Genomic DNA, 22,154 nt, shown 5'->3' with positions numbered 1-22,154 from the left:
AGCAGCTACAATGTTGGACCTTTGTTATGTTTGGGAAAGCACTTGTCTAGCTGCACTGTCACATTCCCTGCCAAGTCACAGCCACAGATATCAAATCATGGGGAGTATGAACTCCTATAGGTCTGACTCAGTACCACTTCAATGAAACCTTTGCTGTAACATAGAAGAGTAATAGTCCCTCTCTGAACCATGCTGCCAGAGGACAGGTTTTTATAGTCAGTTATGGATGACTTAGAATAAAATTGAACTATACGACATTGAATTCCTTTTGTTTGGTGCACTTGGAATGCTTTCTGCTTTAAACTAAGGGTTCATTTTGATTCACATTTGATGTGATGGGTAGCCTCATTAACTGATGGGAAGACACAGGAAACAGGAAGGATAGGGCCAATAAAATGACTTCCCATTACGAAACTTGTATGTACATACTGAAATGCCAGGAAACAAGGTTCCCAGGGCACTTGTCCATAGTACAATAAAGTATAAAGTATATATAATACTCCTTGCACAGGACATTGGAACATCGTCTATAAAGTTGTAAAATGGTGTAAGTATTGTAAAATGGTGTAAAATGGTGTAAGTATTGTAAATGTGCAAAGCAGAACAACTGCAATTTCTAACTATGGTAAACCCTTAGCATATAAAATATTGCAACTGGACAAACATATATTGTGTCTTCCACCTGTCAATTCTGTTTTCTTAAACACCAGAAGAAGTTCTTATATAACTTGCTTGAGAAGCAGTACTAATCTATCGAAGAATTCTGCCAAAGGTGAAAAAATTATAGAAACTGGCCACAAATTGGTAATATTTTGTGTTTCAAGTATGTAAAAAACCCACAAAAATGACAAACACAAAACAATGCTTTGTAATAGAAAATTCTTTTAGTATAATATAAGAAGTAGCAATTACCCTGGTCCTGGATTAAATCCAGGAAAAAAACAATCTGCCTGAGTATTTCTTTGCATATTTTCTAGAAGAAGGAATTACTCATCTATGTGCAGCAAATAGTGCAAAGCCTCCAAGCATCAAAGACACATGAAGCCCCCGTTGAGCTTGACACTTGTTTTTCATTTCCCGGCATTGATTTTTTTCAGTCCAGTCAACATATTTCATTGGAATAAACTGTTAGCACTATCAGCATCAAATATTGATTACTGCAAGTCTGAGATCCCCACCTGAGAATATGTAACCTTAATTTCCACCAGGTTACATTGGTTATCGCCAGGCGACTGGAAATGCGCAGGGATCATTATGTAGTCTAAAATGTTACAGAGCCACAAAGTACCTTGTGTACATGGTGACAGGCAGATGTGTAGCTATGGATTTTAGTAGCAGTAAGTTTGCAATAAGCTGTCAAAAACAGGACACACTCCCTTCTAGCCATGTCCCCATTGTTACAATATGCAAATGCCACATCTCACATATCAGTGCCAGTTCTAATAAAAATATTACATTTATAGGAATTATATAAAGAAATACAAGAATTCAAGTTAACGTGTTAACCTTATGTTCTGAATTTAAAACTGAAATCCAGACAGTTATATCCATAGCTGAAATGCATATTTTTCTCCCTTAATGGCTGAAATGCGAAATTTTTTAGCTCTCAAAATATTTGTAATTCTGTAAAGCTGGCATCTTAATCCAGGCATCCATGTCAGACAATAAAACAAATATTCTGCAGCATAGCTAGGAACATATTCTTATGCAGGAGATTGAGTGGGTCTGATGTTAAGCAAAATGAAGCCAGTTAAACTTATTCTATACCTATTGATTTTTAAAGGACATACAGATTTTAGAAGCTATGAATACAAACATTTCCTGTTATCACAAGGCAAACTTTAGAAACTTTTACAAACAATTTAGATACATTTGAATCAATGTGGTTATTGGGGTCAAAATAAGGCATTCTGGGTGAGATGCTGTTTTCCTGAATGTTTGGAGCAGAAGGTAAATTATGTCAGATAAAACACTTTTGTAGATTGGAAATTAGTGATGTTCAATAGCAATCACTACATAGAGCTGATGGTTTCACAAAACAGGTGTACAGCTAGTAATATGTCAATATTTCGGAACTAAATAGCTTAAATCAAATAATCCCCTGGGAAAGTCCCCTGGTGATGAAATGCATCACCAGGTGGAGCAAGGCACAAAAGTACATCCAGTTACATTGAGAGGAGAAAATATTTCAAAAGTATAGTAATAGAGGGGCTTCCTAGGAGTTCTCAGGTAGGGGATTGTGTTGAAAATTTAATTAACATCAGGCAAGATTTATTTTTACTAGTTAAGCACATGAAAATGTTAGTGAGACTATTGTTTGTTTTTGTATGTTTTGCATTTTTGTAGATTTCTGAAGAAGGGGGCAGACTTAATATGATGCATAAGGTTAAAAATTACTGGATATTATTTGGAGCATTTTTGTTTTAAATTCTTTATATATTCAAGGACCAAATACAAGGAAATGCATATAAAAAACACATGAATGGTTACAATGGTCTACCAAATACAAAAGGAGAATAAAGGAAAAGGTACAGAGGGAGGAATAGAGGGAGGTAGGGATGGGAAAGAAATGACCCCCTCTCCTCCATCATGTCTTAGCCTGTGGGAAAAGACAATATAAAACTGTGGTAAAAAAGTCAGAGATCTAATGATCTCACTCGTTATGGAAAACAAGACCTTGTTTAGTTTAGGTAATTTTGCTTATATACAACATATATACATTTAAATTAAACAAAAAAGGATGCATTGCATTCATAGGACTAGACAAAGGACAAAGGGGAATCCACTGGAGGAATAATGACTGACCATCCCTAACTATGCTTATACTTATCCAATATAAAATGTAATGCCCACATTAATAATGTACTACAATTTTTTTACTACAATATATTTGACTAAAAAAATGGTTTTTATCACCTCTAAATGGACAAAACTGCTGGAACCTAACCAAATATCATTTTTTCCTCACCCAACTATGTCATATCATATTAGTGTGATACATAAACTGAGTATCTTTAAGGAAATGTAGCAGAACCTCTTACTATTTCTGTGTATAAGACATGGCTTATGGTAAATGTTAGTTCTGTCCAATATAGTTTGTTTTAGACAAGGTCATAGTTACTCGAGAGCTACGTTATATTTTAATAATCAAATACATCCTGTGATTGTTCTTCCACAACAGCAGTGATTCAGTGAAAATAATGATGTAATTTAGATGAAGGTTTCATGTGTTCTCTACAAGTGGCAAAAAGAAGCAGATGCCAGCTTTTGCCTGAAGGAGAATAAACTTAATGTACTGTAACAAATAGAGGCAAATAAAATAAAGCTACATTTCTCTATAACCTGCAAATGATTTCTCATGCTTCATTCATAGCTGGAATTGTTCACCTCTGCTTGCAATGCACACTGGAACCTGGAATAAGAGCCAGGTAAAGCAACAGCAAAAACCCTACACATCTTAAAACGTGATGTGTTGTTTTATCCATTTATTGATTTTATATATAGACTACTGTAACCAAACATTTATCAATCAATGGTAATGCTGGGCAGTAAAAGCACCATATACAGTAAGTTTAAGCAGTAAATTGAAAAAAAAAAACATGCACTTAATGCTGGGAAATGCCTGGAAAGCCAACCTGCTATAGGATTTAGTGTCCTCTATCTGCAGTATCATTCTTTTTAATTCAACCATAGGACGCCCATGCAACATGCAGCTTGATTTTGAACAATTAAAGTAAACCCAACACAAATCAGTAGAAATGCACAAGCTGCTTGGACCCACCACTCCTAGCCTCTGAGCTTCCATATCAGTCAGTAGAAAATACAGGTATATTAAAACGCCAATAAAGAGGTTTTGGAAGTGGTCTGAATAGGGACAAGTGGAAAGAGAATAGTTTAGTTTAGGAACTTTAGACTGTTTATTTAGTAAAGCTAAATAATATATTGTCAAATATGTAAAATTTTGGATTTCCCATCACTTTTAGTCTTTATTACAATAGCCATCAGAACAAATGAAGTTTTTGAATCTATACAGACAACACAAAAGTCTTGGCAAATACTACCCTACTCAAAAAACAAACAAACAAGAAAATTATATGTTTGGTCTACACACACTCCGGGGCTCTTTTAGAATTGGGGTCTAAAGCCTGTTACTGTTAGCCATTCCAGGACACACAGCGGACTGGAGGAGCAAAACACATGACAGGTTACCGTACTAACATTCATTACCTTTGCAAAAGTTGTGCAGTTCTTCCTGTAGGGTAGGAAAAGCAACACATAGCCAGAACTATGTAGATTCCAACAAAAATGCAACTGCATGCAAACATGTGCACAAAATAGCTCCCAACTGCTCCCATTAGGTTGAATTGGAGTAGTTGGAGTGTGTTTGAGCATGCAGTAAACTGCTTTACCAAATTCTGAGTCAGAATTAGCCTTAGCACTACTGGACCTCTACATTAATTCTTCTGAACTATACAATAGTAAAGAACATTTTAAGTTCTTACCATCATAATAAAATCCATTCATACTAAAGTAAAAAAGTTCAAAAAGTGAATAATTAGACAACTTAATTATAATAAACATTTTTGTGTTATCTTGAATGCCAGAACTATGTCAGTCTTTGCAGAAGATACATGTAAGATGCCTTGTTCAGTTCACAACACACAAAGCTAAATGTAACAGTGACCACTAAACCCAAAACAACATTTACAATAATAAAAAAGTAGCAATAAAAAATGCCAACTAAACTCTTCTTTAACAAAAATGTTTAGTGTTAATGTTCAGTATGAAATATGCAGCAACTATGGATGACTACAGTATTTCTATATGTGTCTCTGTAGTGGCTGTACTGAATACTTTTTATAATCTTTATAGCAAGATAGTACAAAAGGTGACATTTAGGCTAAGATTTAGGGGCACAAGTAATACATTTCACCAGAATAAAGACTGCCTATAAACTAGAAAAACTGTATACCAGTGTAAGGATTACAACACACCAGTATCAATATTGTTCAGACCTACAATACATAATTATAAACATTTTCTGTGTACTATAGTTATAATAATATTGACATCATCGCGTAGTCAACACAACATGGAGGAGGTTGGCATGTGGAAAATGTGTCCACTTTCTAGGAGAAAATAGGATAATGAATAGGACTGTTCTTGACTGGGTACACCTTTTTATCCCCGTCAACCACACATTCTTATTCCATTGCAGGCTGTGATTTGGTCAACCATGAACACACAACACATAAGCCTGGATACTTATAAGTGAAGTGATTTCCACGGCTCACTGTACTCATCTTAGAAGATCTACCACTCACAGCCAACAAGCATGGATTTAAAAGCAGAATGTATAGGACGGAGATGAACAAAACCTTTTCTCTATAGAGCAAGCTGCCTACTGGAGCATGTTTGTGAATGCATTTAATTGACAAATGTTATCTGCACCTTTAGGGAATGGATTTGAAGGGGTGAACAGTCACAGTTTCATTTGGCCTTGTGGGAATAGCCATCAAAGCTGTAACCAGGGTAAGGCAGCTTAACAAGGCAGCTAAAACAAGTGACACAAATATAACTTATTTATTTAAAAAGCACTCAATTCTTACCAAATTTTAACTACACATGTCTAAAAAATAACTTTTCCTTGATGTTTTACCCTTACTTAAGCTTAAAAAAACATCTGTTATATTCTATGGCAACAATCCCGGTTGTCCTCATTTATTATGATTGTTTGTTGTTCATCGTTCATGGATCCGCCAGGATGGATCCATGAATGATGAGCGCTGTACACATGCTAGAATCCTGTCTGATATCAACCCTGAGGGGATTATCGGATGAGAATCATCTGATGTGTGTACATAGCCTAAGCTACTGCCTGATTGTGGATTCTCCATGGCTCCTAGAATATACATGGACCTCCTACTAACTCATGGAGGTGATGTGCCATTGTAGTTGAGGTGGCATTTACAAACAAATTCCTATGAGAGGAATGTTCTGGGGTACTAAAAAGTTACTTTTTTTTGGAACTTGTCTCCTTAAAATGGGGTTAAAAAGATAACTCTACCACTGACAGAGTTACGTCATTGGTTCATTTGATATAGTTTTACCCTGCTTGCCAGCAAGCTAAGCCCGACTACCTAAATTGAAACCACTGTATCACACATAACTATCACATTAAAGATGTCTCTCTGTTACACATACAATTTCTGAAGCTTTTAAAAAAAAAAAAGAATAGAACTGAAGACAGTAAATGGAATATAAAGTTCCACTGGCATTCTCTAACTGCTTTCTTGGGTATACTTTTAGTATTCACAATTGCATATTGTTAGCTTTCTCACAGCCGAGCTGACATTAATTTAAGAAGTTGTTTTCCAGCAAGACAAACATTGCATTTTCGCCTACATGTAAAAATACATTATAATTGGAAAGTAAAGGTTTTAAAATGTTGTTTACTGCTGCAATTTTGTTTCCCGTTTTTATGTGATTACGCTGTCCCAGATAAACTAAAAGGTTGTGTTTGAAGAAAAATTTTTATTGCTGGTCCCCTACAATGGAAAAGTCCTTCACTGTAACTTTGGAATAGGGATTGGTAAAAGTTGGGATCACCTAGGTAGGTATTTAAAAAAAATACAATATTGGCTTTAAAACAAATATCCTGTTATACAACGTTTTGGATTGTACATGCAAACTAAGATTGTTCTTTTTTTGAAATATAAAATGTCATTGGGTTCAAGTACATTATCATCCAGAAAAAGAAGGTGGGCTGCACTCCATAAATTTTTTTTGAATAACATAGGGGAAGTTGGATATATCTCATTTGGCCAGCACAGGCAACCAGACTGAATCGCGTGAAAGCTTGGCAAAATAACTTTTAAAGGGCAAAGCAGGTTCACTTTAGTCCACCCTACACCAGAGGTTCATACTCAGAATTCCTTCACTCTCCCTAGTCAGTTCAACTGTTGAGAAGTAAAAAAAACATGAGTATGTCCAGATATGGAGAGGGATGTTAGGCGTGTGTACAGCGATCCCTCCCTAAGTAATTCACCTATCAGCCCTGGTGGATTGCCATGCGCTCATCCTCCTCCCTCAGAATAGTGCGGTGTACCATGTATGTTTATTAATCTGTCGCTGGAAACAATAACCAAAGATTGTTTCCAGCAAAAGTAATCTGATGTCCATCTGACGTCTGTATGGATCATTGTGCTGCAGGGGGGGCGAAATAAAGTGTTGTGGTGGTTTATTCTACATGCTCAACTTCCGGATTTGTTTTAAATGATATTCACTTCACAACCAAGATTTCAAAAATACACAGAAAATACCCAGTATAATAAACAAATGAAGCATCTCTTCATCCTTAACGTTTGTAGATGGTCACAGATAGAAACACTGAACTTTCCTATCCAAGCCCTTTCTTTGCAACAAATTTTCTTCGGTTGATCCACAATAATCCCATCAAGAGATCATAAATGTTATTTATTAATGCACACCATATGCATGTACTTACTTCTATTAACTTACAGATATCAATTATTAAAGATCTTAACAACTTGTAATACACTCCTATATGATACCACTGATTGGGATTATCCGTTATGCACAACACTATGCTGAAAGCATTTATCAATTATGAATGTTTTTATGTCTTCTATTACATTATTGTTTAGAATCTTTTTTCACATTGTGTGTCTTCATACACCGCTATGCTTTGCTCTGCTTTAATATTTCATCCTCATCCAATAAAAATATAATTTAAAAAAGGAATAGGCATAACCCTGAGCAAAACAACAGTATACAATGCTAATTACCTGCAGGTAATAAATCATCTCCGCACAAATTAAAATAGCTAGATAGATTATAACTTTTCTTAGCATCTATGGCTATAGTCTAAATTAATTTTTTTGCTGACAGCTTCTTCCAATTGAAACACCTCGAGACCACATAAACAACTTGCAAGAAACTATACATGAATTCATGTCAAACAATATCCATTTCTGTAAACAGATAATCAGCCAAATTAATTTTGAATAAATATGCTTCCTCTGAGTGAATTACTGAATAAAGAAGACAAACAATGGGGCTTTGACTTATGCTATTTGCTAATGCACACTTTATATTAGGAGAGTATTAACTATTAGCGTATGGAGGACTGGATGTTCTTTAAAATTCATTTTCATACATTATATTTAGGGAATGTGTCTTTCAAAGATATTACATAGTAAAGTATTACATAGTAAACAAGGCCCAATAGAAGAAGCTTCATGTGCAATCTAATCATTGTTAGTATATGTGTATCTAGTTTTCTCCAAGTCTCCAAATAAACTGAACTTTTAGGACAACTAGTGATAACGTGACACATAGAAAACACAAACATACACTTGTCTATTCTGCATATATGAGACAGAAGTAATTTAAGTTTCTCAGACATAGCAAGTGTTGGTATTTTAATATAATTCATGCCAGTTGACGATATTATATTTATAGGGCACCTACAGACAATGTTTATCAGGGGAAATACTAGGCTAGCACTGTCTGATTATACCTAAATTCACAAAGAGGAGCTGAACATGTCCCCTGTAAAGCTAACCTGTTCAGAACAATAGACAGTCATTTGTCTTGAGAAAAATGACCAACCCAGATGCCTGGGGGCTACTGGATTCTACACATAAGTCATAAACTCATGGCTCAGGACAAGTGCGGGATAATCTTCCTACTGGTGTCTCCAGAAGTTACAAAAACCTTAAGACCCTAGTTAAAATTAACAACAAAAAGAAACAATGATCAGTGTATAATTTCAACAGTCAGTGCCCATTTTTACATTTAATTTGTAATAAAAACTGTATAAACAGTATAAAAAATAGAAATGCAATGGCACACTAGTCATTTAAAAATATAAATCTCTTACTCCGGGTGTTAAACCCCAAATAAGTGTAAGCGGAGTTTGGGAATCTCTCCCTATACAGTAATAAACTGTCACTCTTCAAATGAATACTGGTACTCCACGAGTTAAGGACATTCGACATACGGACAACTCCTAGATACGAACAGGACTTCCCTGTTTTTTGTGTGCAGGACGGAGTAAGGAGGGGTGGTTTGCATGACTTGCCAAAGAAGTCTTTTGCTGTTCTGCAAGCTTATTTAACTCTTTAATGACCAAGATGTCATATCTACATTGCTGAGATAACAAGGCAAATTAAAGGCAGATTAAAATGGGCACAAATCACACCATATGCATGTACTTACTTCTATTAATATACAGATATCAATTATTAAAGAACTTAACAACTTGTAATACACTCTATGATACCACTATATGATACTACTTATTGGGATTATGCGTTATGCACACAACACTATAGAGTGCTGAAAGCATTTATCAATTATGAATGTTTTTATGTCTTCTATTACATTATTGTTTACAATCTTTTTTCACATTGTGTGTCTTCATACAACGCTATGCTTTGCTCTGCTTTAATAGTTCATCCTCATCCAATAAAAATATATATAATATGTTGAGACAAACATCTGTCCTAATTGCATTTATTAAAATAATGTACCTATTCCAACTTACGTACAAATTCAACTTAAGAACAAACCTACAGTACCTGGTATGTAACCCAGGGAATACATGTAGTAATATGTTACAGTAGTCTGTATGTGCATTTAATAAATATATTTGACATTACATGCTGTATGTCATGTGTATCATATCATAAAAAATATAGGTGTCATAAAAAATACAAACATGATTTAAAGGAAACAATCTTTCGATATTCAAATATAAAATTATAGACACACTTAAATATCTTAAACATCCTATTAAATAGAATTATATACAATTTCAATTTGCTTAGCTCTATATTCAAATGACAGCAATGTAAAGATGCCCCATTATTGAAATCCTTTAATCTTTCCAGGTCAGTTAAATGTCAATAGATGTCAATTTCTTTAAACACTATAAAATGTCAATAGATTATGTCGTTTAAGTTAATGTTTTGTCATATCTACATTGCTGAGATAACAAGGCAGATAGATTAAAATGGGCACAAATCTGGAAGTGTTATGATAATTGTTGCAGGAAATTGCAAATACATTTTTATTTCGGGTACATAAAACAGGAAAGGTGAAAAGGACAAGTCATTTTGCGAGGAAAGGTGATTGGAAAGATAAAATAAAATTACTTTAGGTGTCTGTAATGGACAACATTCTGCCAATTAAGAGCACATAAAGTATTATTACAATTAAGGAGAAAAGCGCTGACTACCAAAGCCACAAGAATGCAATACAGGAAAGTTAGGTGCAAGGATGCAACTTCGAAAAATATGACCTTTTCCGGATATTTCAGCATATTTATGGTCCATACCTAATTTTTATTAATTGATTTACCTCACTTACTGCTTAAATTTTTTATTAGAACTTTTTTTTTTTATTGATGTAATTCAACCTGTACATTTCTGCTGCATTTCCTGAAACTAGTATGCATTCTATATTCCAACAGTCACTGCACTCAGAGACCTTTTCAGTAAATTCCTATTGAGGGCATTAACAACCATCTACATCAAAGTTTGATTGTACAATCTCCTGTAAATGTATATTGTGAGGGCTTACCTAGTTGCCATTAGATGTAAATAGATTGTACAATCTGATGCAATGGGCCTGATTTATTAAAGCTTCCCAAGGCTGGAGAGGATACACTTTCATCAGTGAAGCTGGGTGATCCAGCAAACCTGGAAAGTATCTGGTCAGGGATTCAAAACATTTGCTAGCGAATTGCATATGACGTTGCAGAAATGCATTCCAGGTTTACTGGGTTGCCTAGCCTCAGTGATGAAAGTGTATCCTCTCCAGCCTTAGAGAACATTATTAAAACAGGTCCATTACACTAATTCTGTGCTTTTGGTAATCATAGCTCCATCCTGTGTACTTTAATTATTAAGGTAATTACCCAATAATAAGTTAATGATAAAAAAAAAGAGTTAGAGCTGCGGTTTTCCTTTAAATGTGTCCTGTTGTTAACAAAGCAAACATTATGTGATTATTCTGGCATGTCTCGTCAGTAGCTGTGCCCTTTTCATGATTCATTTGTATCTTTTTGGATTGACCTTACAGATTCCCTAAATCTGTCTTGTTTATTTTCATTTGGGGATGACAGTGTTCACAAAGTACCTTTACCATTAAGTATATGACAGAAGAATTTTGAAATTTGCACATCTGTAGTTATGAGGCAAACATTTGTCTTTTTCAAATGCCCCTTAATTTCACCTCAAAATTGTAATGATCGCTGAGTAAAATGTTACAACCTCTATGGATGCTAAATTTGTCTTTGAAGTTAACAGAGACTTTTCCTGATAAAGCTTGAGAAAGAAATTATAGCTCCGTAATTCCCCCCTTCCTATAGAAAAGGACTTGTCACAACTGAGCTTTACATTTGTCAGAAAAGGAGACACCAGTTTTATAATGGAAATGTAATTGTAGTGCCATTTTAAACAGTTGTCATATGGCGGCAATGCTAATGATGCATAGGTCACAGAAAAAGGATTTTTTTGTCATTCGCTTGGTCAAACATGCCAGTTATAATAAAGCAGAAGGTCACTCCATAAAATTAAACACTACAGGAGGAATTGATCAAACTTTTTGCACAGTTTGCAGCCTGCTTTAATCATTCATGGTAATTTTACACTTTAAAGATATTTAATTACAACTGAAAAGAGGAACAAAGAGAGCTGGGCATAGAAATACAAAACATTAGCAAAGTGATCCATAAATCATAATAAAATTATTTCTAATTATTCATACCCCATGTTCAACTGAGTGTCCTCCAAGTACTCCGGTCCCCTCCACCACATCCCAAAAACATGCAGTTAGGTTAATTTGTTTCCCCAGGACTGGCTGGTGTGTGTGAAAAACCGTACACGAAATGTGAACTGCGGCGAGTCTTAATTACAAGACATTACAAAATAATAAAAAATACATACATACAAGTGAAGTGGAACCTAACCAATTCACATCATGTCCCTCTGGCTTCAATATATATAGTAGCACTCAAGTTATATATCATAGTTTCTCCAGGATCCCACAGTCTTGTGACCAAACGCCTAGGCACTAGTTGTAAGGGCGTAGGGAACCAACATTCAGCCTAATTTCCACAATCTTCTGTACTTTTACAGGACAGGAGGAGGAAATATTGGGATGTTGGGCCTTGTACAAAGACAAGATACATGAATGCTTAGATGTGGGGAATGCTGAGACTGCCAATGAAGACAGCTGAGACTTCAAGGTCCATACAAAAAGGCATCTTGGGCATGCCCAGAAGGAGCCCTTTCATAAAAAGGGGGAAAAATTGCCAATCTCACAAATGCGCGTTTTTTCCCCAACGTATGTCAGCCAATCTCGCGCCTACGTCGGGTGATGTAGTAAGAAGAGGAGAAGATGGTGCATGGCGCAGATGGACGTTACCGCCTGATGAAACGACTGCTCTGCAGGATTGAAGGTAAGTGGTTTTGTTTTTTGTGATTTTGGTTTTACTTCCTTTTTAAAGAACCATGTCAGGCACAAAAAAAAAAAAAATAATATTTACTACCTTGAAAACTTTGCCAGCAAGGTAGGGAATACAGCTTTTAGCTTTGCAGATACAGAGTGCTCCTGCTGACACCCTACTAATTTGCAAGTAAACAAAAATTTGACTTTAAATTAGCAAACAGTATTATATTTTAGGATACATTTATGCAGTATTGCTGTGGTTTACCACTGTCAACCAATCCTCAACCACCCCAAAGCCCAGATTATTACTAAACAAATAGGAGAAGTTGGGTTCTCTGCAGTGGAGTTGTGGTGTGTTTTTGAGATGTTCTTTGCAGCATATCAGTCAATGCCTGTCTATAAAAAAAAGCCCTAAAGGTCCCAGGCACCAATGAGTTGAAAAGAAACACCTGGAAGCAGTAAACCCCATGGTTCTGTAACTTTGGTCTAAACAACACCCTAGAAAGATGGAAATCTTAGAGGCTTGCAAATAAAAAAAATAATTGTTATTAATATTTACATTGATGCAACTGTGACAATCCTATGTGTGGGGCATACTTGTGACCCCTATATAACACAAGGTTTATAAGGGCATAAATTACTGTTAAAAACTACTGCTTAGTTTCTCTCAGCTTGTTCTATGCTTTGCTACTGGCACATGATCTTGATAGTGAAACCTACCTTTCTCCAAAACTATGAAAAAATCAATAATCTATTAGGAATGTTTTTCTTGTGATGACATTAATTTGTTTATTTATATCTTAAATAAAGTAGACATAGTAAATGGAACTGGGAGCAGAGGGACTAAACTGTATAAGCCTATATGTGGGAATTAGTGAATTCAGTATATTATTGGATGACATTTACTATGCAAAACACTTTGTGGCATAAACAGTTGCATTTTTTTAAATACTTCTGTGCATATAAGTACTGTTGATTACCTCCAGTCTCTGTGAACATAAGTGAACACAACCAGAGCTCTGGCAATGAAGTAATGCCAACTCCTTATAATAACTGTAAAAAGATGCCTTCATCCAATTTAGGAGAAAGATGAATTATCAGTATAATACTGTATGGTGTCTATAAGGGTTACACTTACACATTATTTTTCCTGCATTCACTTAACATAAAACAATAAATCTGATGCTAGATTCACTTTATTTGTAAACTATATTTGGTGATTTATGTACTTTATCAACTTGAAAACACAGAGGGTTTAAACTGTTGAAGAAAATCTATGAAAGGGGGAATTTTCCTTTCTGTGCTAATCAATAAAACAAAACCTGTTTCGGACTAAGCAATACACATTTATTTTAAGAAAAAGAAAAGTAGCAGCATAATTTTCAGTTAAAATTCCACAATCTGTTCATGTAAAATCCTAATGGAGAACAGGGAAAGGGACATCTATCCCGATTTATCTTTTTTTCATCCTCTGAGTATCAGAACAAGTGTCTGCATGACTGTGTCTTCAGGGCAAAGAGTTATTGATTGTGGAAGTTGAGGAATGATTGCAGGACCAATATTTTTTCCATTCTGCTTGGCTCCCTTCTGTGTAGCAGCAAGACGTGCCAGTAGTGTGTCTGAAAAGTCAAATGACAAATGCCACACAGGTGCCAGATCTGCGGTAGGCTGATTCTTACCTACAAGTAGACTCAAGGTCATCTCTTGGTGTGATTTATTGCTTTGGCAGGTGTGTGTAAGGTTACACTGAGTTAATCTGTAGTCACGTAGATCACAATACTATTGTCAATGTAAAGAATATAACAGTACCAGTGCCAATTTACAGATATATAAATTATCCAAACTACAACTTGTTAAATAACAAAAGGACATCAGTATAAAAGAAAATAGAATTCCAATCTGTTTGCCTTATGGTTTATTAAATTGTTTATTTTCACTGTATTACTACTAAAGCATTTTTATGTGAGTGCTCACACAGTGATGTCTTTATATTACCTGTAACTCTAAAATGCCTTTTTACGAAGCCAAGGCCATATAAAGGAAATATATTCCCTCAAACAGATTTGGATTATTCAACAAAACTTTGTGGAAAAACATAATTCTTATTTTTGGTTATACTTTCTTTATAAATTGTTAAACACAGCTTGGACTATCATCCTATATATGCTTTTATATAAATTCACAAACTGCCTAAAACCCAATAGATTAGGGGTCCCCAACCCCTGGTCCGCGGCCCACTAGTGCTGTCTGACTGAGCTGGGCCGCAAAAGCAGGGCATCCTGAGCATGCACGATCTGGAGTCGATTTAGTGGTCCGTGAGCTCCAAAAGGTTGGGGACCACTGCAATTGATGATATAAAGCACACCTAAATCTAAGAACAAACATTTTATTTTTTTGCCATGTTTTGCCCTTTTCTCTTAGCTGGTAATTTGCCCAGTAACATATTTCCTGTCGCACAGTGGCTACACTCACTGCACGGTATGGAAGAGGAATGTGATCACCCTTGCACAGCTCTGTGGAGAGGTGAGTGTTTGATGAACTAGTAGATTTAGATGGACTTAAAAATAAGAGCCTTTTTTGAATGAAAGATGACAACTGTGAGCACATTTTCAGTATTTTATGGTTTGTCTCAACTTTATAACCGCTACTTTTTCTAAACAGCTTGGCTCGTTAAAGAAACCTGACAAATAATAGACTTAGGCCCTTTCAGATTTGTGGTTAAAAGCCACTCTCAGGCATACAGAAAACTGCTGCTATGCCTCCGGAGATAGCAAACAGCACCACAGGTCAACAAATTTACAAGTAATGCCCCGGCATTTGTGGCGGCAGCACATTTTTTCCTCCAAAGGAAGACAAGCAACCACACGGTCAAAAGCAAGATGCTACTTCCAGAATACAAATGCATCGGTGTGCAAACACTTGCACAAAGGGGTTTCCAGCGGTTTTCATGCAGGTAAATTGGGAGCAAGGTTGAGTGTGTGTTATAATATTACAGACAGGCTTGGTCATGCTTGTTAATTCTGATTTCATTTTAGTTGCCCTTTAGTTCTTCCATACTTGGTCAATGTTTCTCTTTTAGAAAATCTCCTAAACATCAAAAAATGCTAGATTGTATTTGAAGCTTTACTAGTCCTTATAGCTTTCAAAGAGCAATTAACAATTATCATTTTCATTAAACAGGTGCTCAATTTCAAATCAGCTCCTGTTGTTTCATAAAAGAAGCACATCTATGGATGACAGTGTTTATACCAGTCTATCTAATTGGTTTGTCATTAGTTTATCAGCATCTACTAACCCCATTAGCCAGTGATTAGTGTGTCGTTTAAAGCCTCCAAACTACCAATTAAAAGTGTCAGGAAGCATCACTGAACACTGAAGTGACACTATCCTGTCACATCACTTCTGCAGTCACTCAATACTTTCTATGTGGCATAAATAATACATAGCAAGGAAGGTTTATACACGGTAAATTTTAAATTTCTCATGCAGCTAATCTGCAAGTGCAACGTAATTCTTCTCTGATAGAAAAGGATAATGAGCCCCACACAATCTGAAGGGATTCATATATGCAAGGATAATCAATCAATTTACTGACTGGCCAAGGATGTAGGTTATGAACTTACGGAAGAAGCCACGTTTATTCTGAACTGAGAAGAGGAGACAGGCATTGTAATATAACTATGAAGATTACATCTCAGTAGGAGATAAGTGCACAATGCTTCACACTTATAGATTGCTGACAATTACTTTCACATTTGCATATCTTAGAAAGTCATTGCTTTGGAGAAATACCATGGAAAAGTAATATTGTTCAATTAGGTGGATAATGGTATGGAAGGGGTTCCCAGCAGTAATGAACAACCTCTGACATCTCACACCTTTACTAAGCGTCATGGGAAATGTAGTTTTATTGCTAAACACTATGATGAATTTAATTGTGCCCACATCTTTTCAATAGGCAAAATTAGTTTACCAACTAGACACGTTTTTCAATAAGCTAAATTAGTTTACCAACCATGAGGTTGATTTAATAAAAGCCGCTATGGCAGTTTAAGCTGTCAAAAACATTATTTTGATTGAGGTGCTAAGTGGGGGTAGCAGCATGATAACATTCTGTTTGTATAAAATATTTTGTGGTACACTGACAGCTGCCATCCAAAGCACACTGGGTGTAAAGAGGTTTTGTGATATTTTAAGTACTATGAACAGGGGAAATTGGGCACCCAATGACTTTATATATTTTGAAGACTACAACAGTAGGATGTTTCTGCTAGAGTTACCAAAAGTACCTTACATTGTGATCCTTGTGCTTAAATAAATGCAAATTATTAATATAATAATCCAGTGATAACAGTGTGATGTTTTTGTAGTGGCTTTATAACGGGACAGGGAAGGGATGTGCAGGAAAAAGGTTAAGCAATGAGAAACTTGAAAATTGAAATTAGGTTAAAAACTTAAAAATTAGGGCTGATGGCCAGGACGTGCAAACCCAACTCCAGTATGACATGTTACCCTGCTAATCCATGTCTGATGAGTGTGTGCTGATTGTGTAGGGTTGTATTATGGGGTGTACTGAATATCTTGGTATGAATATTGGGTTGTCATCTCTGTACATTGTGCTGAACACAACAAACTCTAGACTTCCCCATTCTTACTCTATTTATTCTTCTTTTTCTCCACACTAAACACTGTGCATTAGGTTATATATTTTATATTCTCAATAACAGTATTGTCATATTCCACTGGGGTTTCTAAATGATACACCAATTACCAGAGACACTTCTGCTAGTATAAACTAAAATAAACACTACAGTAAAACTAAACTGAAGTCTGAAACTTATAAAAGCTGAGTGTGCTCCCCTCAATGACGGTTGCTCTTCCCTGTGTACATTCTGTGGTGGTCAGAAAGAAAATCTGATCTTCTGAGTAACATGGAGGGAACACTGGGTAGGAGGGGCAGGCTATGGATTCTCCATCAGCCTGAACAAGTAGCCCATCCCCTGCCTTGCTCATAGCTCCCATTTACTGTACAATAATTTTCATCATGGCCATTTTCATTGTCCATTTAAAGCTGCTGTTACAGGGTGATTACTCAGGACCACAACTAGGAAGTCTAAAAGGAGATTCCTGAAAAAAAACATAATGGTAGGATCTAATTTTTATCACTGCAACATATTTAAAAGGATTGTAAACACCTTTGGGATATACATGATAAAATGTATCTGTGATTTTAATTTTTTGGATTTAGATCTACCTTATATCAGGAGAGCACACATTGGCTTGATCAAGGTGGAGACACCCAGGCCCACATCCAGTATATAATACCAAACTGTAAAACACCTATACAGTTATCTATAGCTATGACATTTTTATGCAAATTCAATGCAAACAAACATGCATCTAACAATGAATAGAAGAAACTGTATAATTTATAAATATAATTATAATTTATTACAATATGTATTATAAAAAAAACTTGGATCAGGCAAGTGAGGGAGTGTAAAATTAGTAAATGCTGATTTATGTGATAACTGATCTCTTATTGTATTCCCAAATTACATCATGAACCCACACCCACAACAACCACTGCCAATTACATACCATATACTGCCAGACTCTAATCCCATCTCCTTCAGGATGGATGCTACTGAAATCATTTTACCCATTTGCACGTACTAATGAGGTGCAGAATGCTTTAAAAGCGTTGGGTGGATATCTTATGAAGACTACATTTATTTGCACACAGTAAACTGGAATCAAACTTTGGAAAATGTAAACTTTTTTGCTGTGCACTATTATATATACATAAAAGCTTTAAATTATTTTTTACTGTTGAAAATATTTAAACATACAGTCACTTATGCACAGGTCTCATCATTCTGTCTTTTTACATTCTTTGAGTATTAAACTTTCTGTCAGTGGTGAAACACTTTGTTAAGTCCATTAAGTTGTGTAGTGACAGTTCAGTGATTGCATGTTGACCTTGTGGTGACTAATACTTGCTGGTCCTTGAGATTAATCTACTGGTTGAACTTCTGGGCTAGGACATTAATGTGAATGAAACACGAAGAGGCGTAAGACAAAACATCCTACATTTCTTTGTAATTGATTTCTGTTTTTGTACTATGTTGCAATAACTCATTATACACCGGCAGCTACTAAAGTACACGTGAACAGATGAAATTACGCAAACTGACATTAAATGGAGAGAAAAAAAAGCATATTAAATCGATCCATTAGTGAGCTGTTAGATGACATAAATACTGTTTGTGGGGAGTTCATTTGTCATTAATTATTCAGTGGACACCCATGCCAAGTTTAAACAAAAAAAAAAAATCAATTAAGAGTCTCGTCATTCTTAATTATCAAAAGCCTTTGAAAGTGACCAGCTTCACTATAGGCGAATGGCCTTGATTAGCAATTAACATCGTACTTTGTACATAATGTCCTTAGCCCCTAGCTAAAACATTTTACTACTTACAGATACTGTCAAATGCAGTCACTGAAAGAATTTATAGAGTATATCTTTTGTACACTTTCTCAATATTCTATCAATGATCTCTTCTGTCAAGACAATCTATGACATAAAACATTTTCCTTTAACTACAAAGATACCATAGTCCAGTGATATCTGATTTGTCATCTTGAGACAAGATAACAGAACAGAATACCATGCACAGAGGAGAAATTGGGTTGCATCATTCCTAGCTATTCTTGCAATATCCACGCCAAAATATGCATCCATTTACATGCTACATACACCAGAATAGTGCAGAGAGAAAAGAATATGTGCATAGGAAAAACGTACAGCAAGTTAACAAGATAATAAATCTTTCATCTGGTCTCAAAACTTTTCAAATCTGATGTGTGCTATGAGTCACTGTTCTTTACAATGGTTTAATGAGTATAGAGCTGCAAATGCCCTATCTTCCTGATTGACAAATGCTCAAAATATATTTTTCAACTATACTGTGTAACTAGCATCTCTCTCTAAGGTTTTGTTCCAACTATAAGGAAATGTGTTGATGTGGATTTTACACCTGCATAGCTGTCCACTATGATGCTGACTATATTCATTACACTAAATAGGGCAGCGTAACATAACGAACAGAAAAGTCCCCACCAATGCACTGACAATATGCATTACGTTGCTACACTCTAAGTTGGAACAACAGATGTTGTTCTCTATGTAATGCCTGATGTCCTTGCATATCACACACAGGGCCTGATTTATTAAAGCCCTCCAAGACTGGAGAAGATGAACTAGCTAAAGAGAACTGGGGTGATCCAGCAAACCTGGAATGGATCTAGATTAAAATTAAAAACATTTGCCAAATAATAGCAACTGGTTTTAAAGAAATATATTCCAGGTTTGCCTGATCACCCAGGTTCTCCCATGATAGTCTATGCTCTCAAGTCTTGGCGAGCTTTCATTAATCAGGCTAAATGTAAGACAGTGTACAGCAAATAGTAGATAAGAGGCTCAATATAGGCCAACACACCCTCTCCTGTGGGTCTTCTGCTCAGCAAATCTGTGAGTAGATAGGGCTTACATACAATGGTCAAGCACTGATCCATGATGGAGGAGGACAGACTTTTTATTATTACCATGGACTGCTTAATCATATGTAAATGGTTTGACCCTGAATTGTTCCTATTATAAAGTCTTTGGTTCTAAAACTAAAACCCAGGTGGTAGTGTGACTTAAATAATATTGTTTAGTCTGCAAAGCTTCATGTAAAAGACAAGCCAAGAAACCTACTGACCATGATATGTAGATCAGCCAGCAGCCTGACTTTGCTAATCCACTGCTTGAAAATCCTACCGGAAGTTGGTGATGTGTGTACATACTGGTGAATACACAGAAATAATTTGTACCATGAGACTTCAAATTACTCCCCATTTAGTGCACAGGTACTTCCAGGTGTTTTTCCCTAGTGTTATGGTAAAGTAAAGCTGTGTGATGTGATATGGATAAAAGAATGCAATTCCAAGGTTTTATCCCTATTTACTTCAAGTGATCATATCACAGGTCATTGGATGCTTTGGCAATGCAAGATACAAGGCCATTTGATCAAAATGCACTAAATAGCACAAGCGTATGCTGGATGGAATCTTTGCATACATACTTAACTTTCTTTGAAAAATAGATAATAATAAAGAATTTAATACCAATTAGGTAATTGAGTAAACCCAGAGTAGAAAGATATCGGACATTGCAATGGCTTCAGCAGCGGTTGATTTCTGGACAGATACAGATTCTGTACAAAATGGCTGGGAAGATCTATGAGCAATGCTAGCTTCACCTTTTTTTGCTTACAGTATATAAAAAGAGACATTAAAATACAGTGTGTGAGATATATTTTAAGACTGCATCCATTTAGATCAAGAGACATATTCTTCCTGTAAGCCAGCTTTGCATTTGTATGTCCATGCTTCTCACCTTGCTTCTTCCCGTAAAGCAGGCTAAGAACAATTAGAAGTGTTCAGATTATACTGCCCAAAACACATAATGCACAATTTAAGACTCTGCTGCTTCGCACATTATTTAAAGATATGAATCCTATGATTAAACATGTCAGAACACTGCAGGACATCAAGGTCGAAACATTCAAATATTGATGACATGGAAAGAATCTGGCTTTTGTTTAACTACATCACTTATTGAAATCATATATTTTTGTACTCACCAGCACATTTTGTCCTTGTTCTCAGGGCTGGACCAGGGGAACCTGTACCTCCCTCTCCTGGTCGAGTTAATAGAACACTTATTTCATATTCCGTATCAGGATCAAGATGTCCAATCTTATAACTTGAAGAGTCTACCGGCTGAATATCATACCAACTTCCACTGGTAGTACGATACTCCACTTCTCTCTGAATGATAGGACCATCACCATTTATCGAGTTGGCATTTAGTTGTATCCACAGATAGGTTGCACCAACAGAAGAAAGTTGGGGTGGTGCAATGGGCACAGGTGGCTCTGAAAAGAAAGGACACATTTGTGAATCAAAAAAGGAGAAAAACCAAAATGATTTATTTTATATGTTGGCTTATAAACAGGAATTGGAAAGTCAGGCCAATGAAAAGTAGTTTTGTATGGTTAAAGTGTACCTAAATTCAACATTTTCACTTTACATAAAACAATAGACAGTGCCCTATTTTCTTTTTAAAAAAGGGCGCAGCACCTCCCCTTTTAGTCCTAAAGGGGAGAACCTAGGTGATCAAGACTGAATGGGAGTGCAGAGCCTCCCGGGATATCTACCTCACACATCCCGGGTGGCTCAGGGGGGCCCTTCTGCGCATGTCTGAGGGGCATTTTTTCTATTAGGGGAAAAAGATGCTGCTGATCTCAAGCAAGCGCAGTGAGATCAACTTTTTTTTTTCTTTACAGGAGGCTACGTCACCCAGTCCCACACCTGCATGGAGCGAGATCAGGTGACATGCCATGAAGACCAAGGAAGAAGAGGGAAGAGAAGAGTGAAGATGGTGGCACCCAGTGCTATTCCAGGACGGAGCGAGACCAGATCATGGGAGGGACCAGCACCATAAAGGGACCTGCAGGATTAAAGCTAAGGGTATTTTTTTTGTTTTTGGTTTAGCTTCGCTTTAATTGGGTTATTTGTATATATTTTATAAGCCTACCATACAAATCCGTATTTCTTAAAAAAAT

The 22,154-nt window shown here is 36.0% G+C and overlaps 1 protein-coding gene across 10 annotated transcripts in view; it reads right to left on the bottom strand.

Annotated features, from left to right (window-relative positions):
- Positions 1–22,154, bottom strand: part of PTPRM (protein tyrosine phosphatase receptor type M) — a 416,833-nt gene that overhangs the window by 221,302 nt on the left and 173,377 nt on the right. For all 10 annotated transcript variants that reach the window (XM_072411414.1, XM_072411419.1, XM_072411415.1 and 7 more), the window contains exon 7: positions 21,171–21,464. In XM_072411414.1, coding sequence (XP_072267515.1) covers positions 21,171–21,464 — 294 coding nt within the window. The remainder of the gene's footprint in view (positions 1–21,170; positions 21,465–22,154) is intronic.

Source organism: Pyxicephalus adspersus, chromosome 5 (genome assembly GCF_032062135.1).
Source record: "Pyxicephalus adspersus chromosome 5, UCB_Pads_2.0, whole genome shotgun sequence".
NCBI lineage: Eukaryota > Metazoa > Chordata > Amphibia > Anura > Pyxicephalidae > Pyxicephalus > Pyxicephalus adspersus.
The sequence above is the reverse complement of the archived record's forward strand: the minus strand, read 5'-3'. Positions and strand labels throughout refer to the sequence as shown.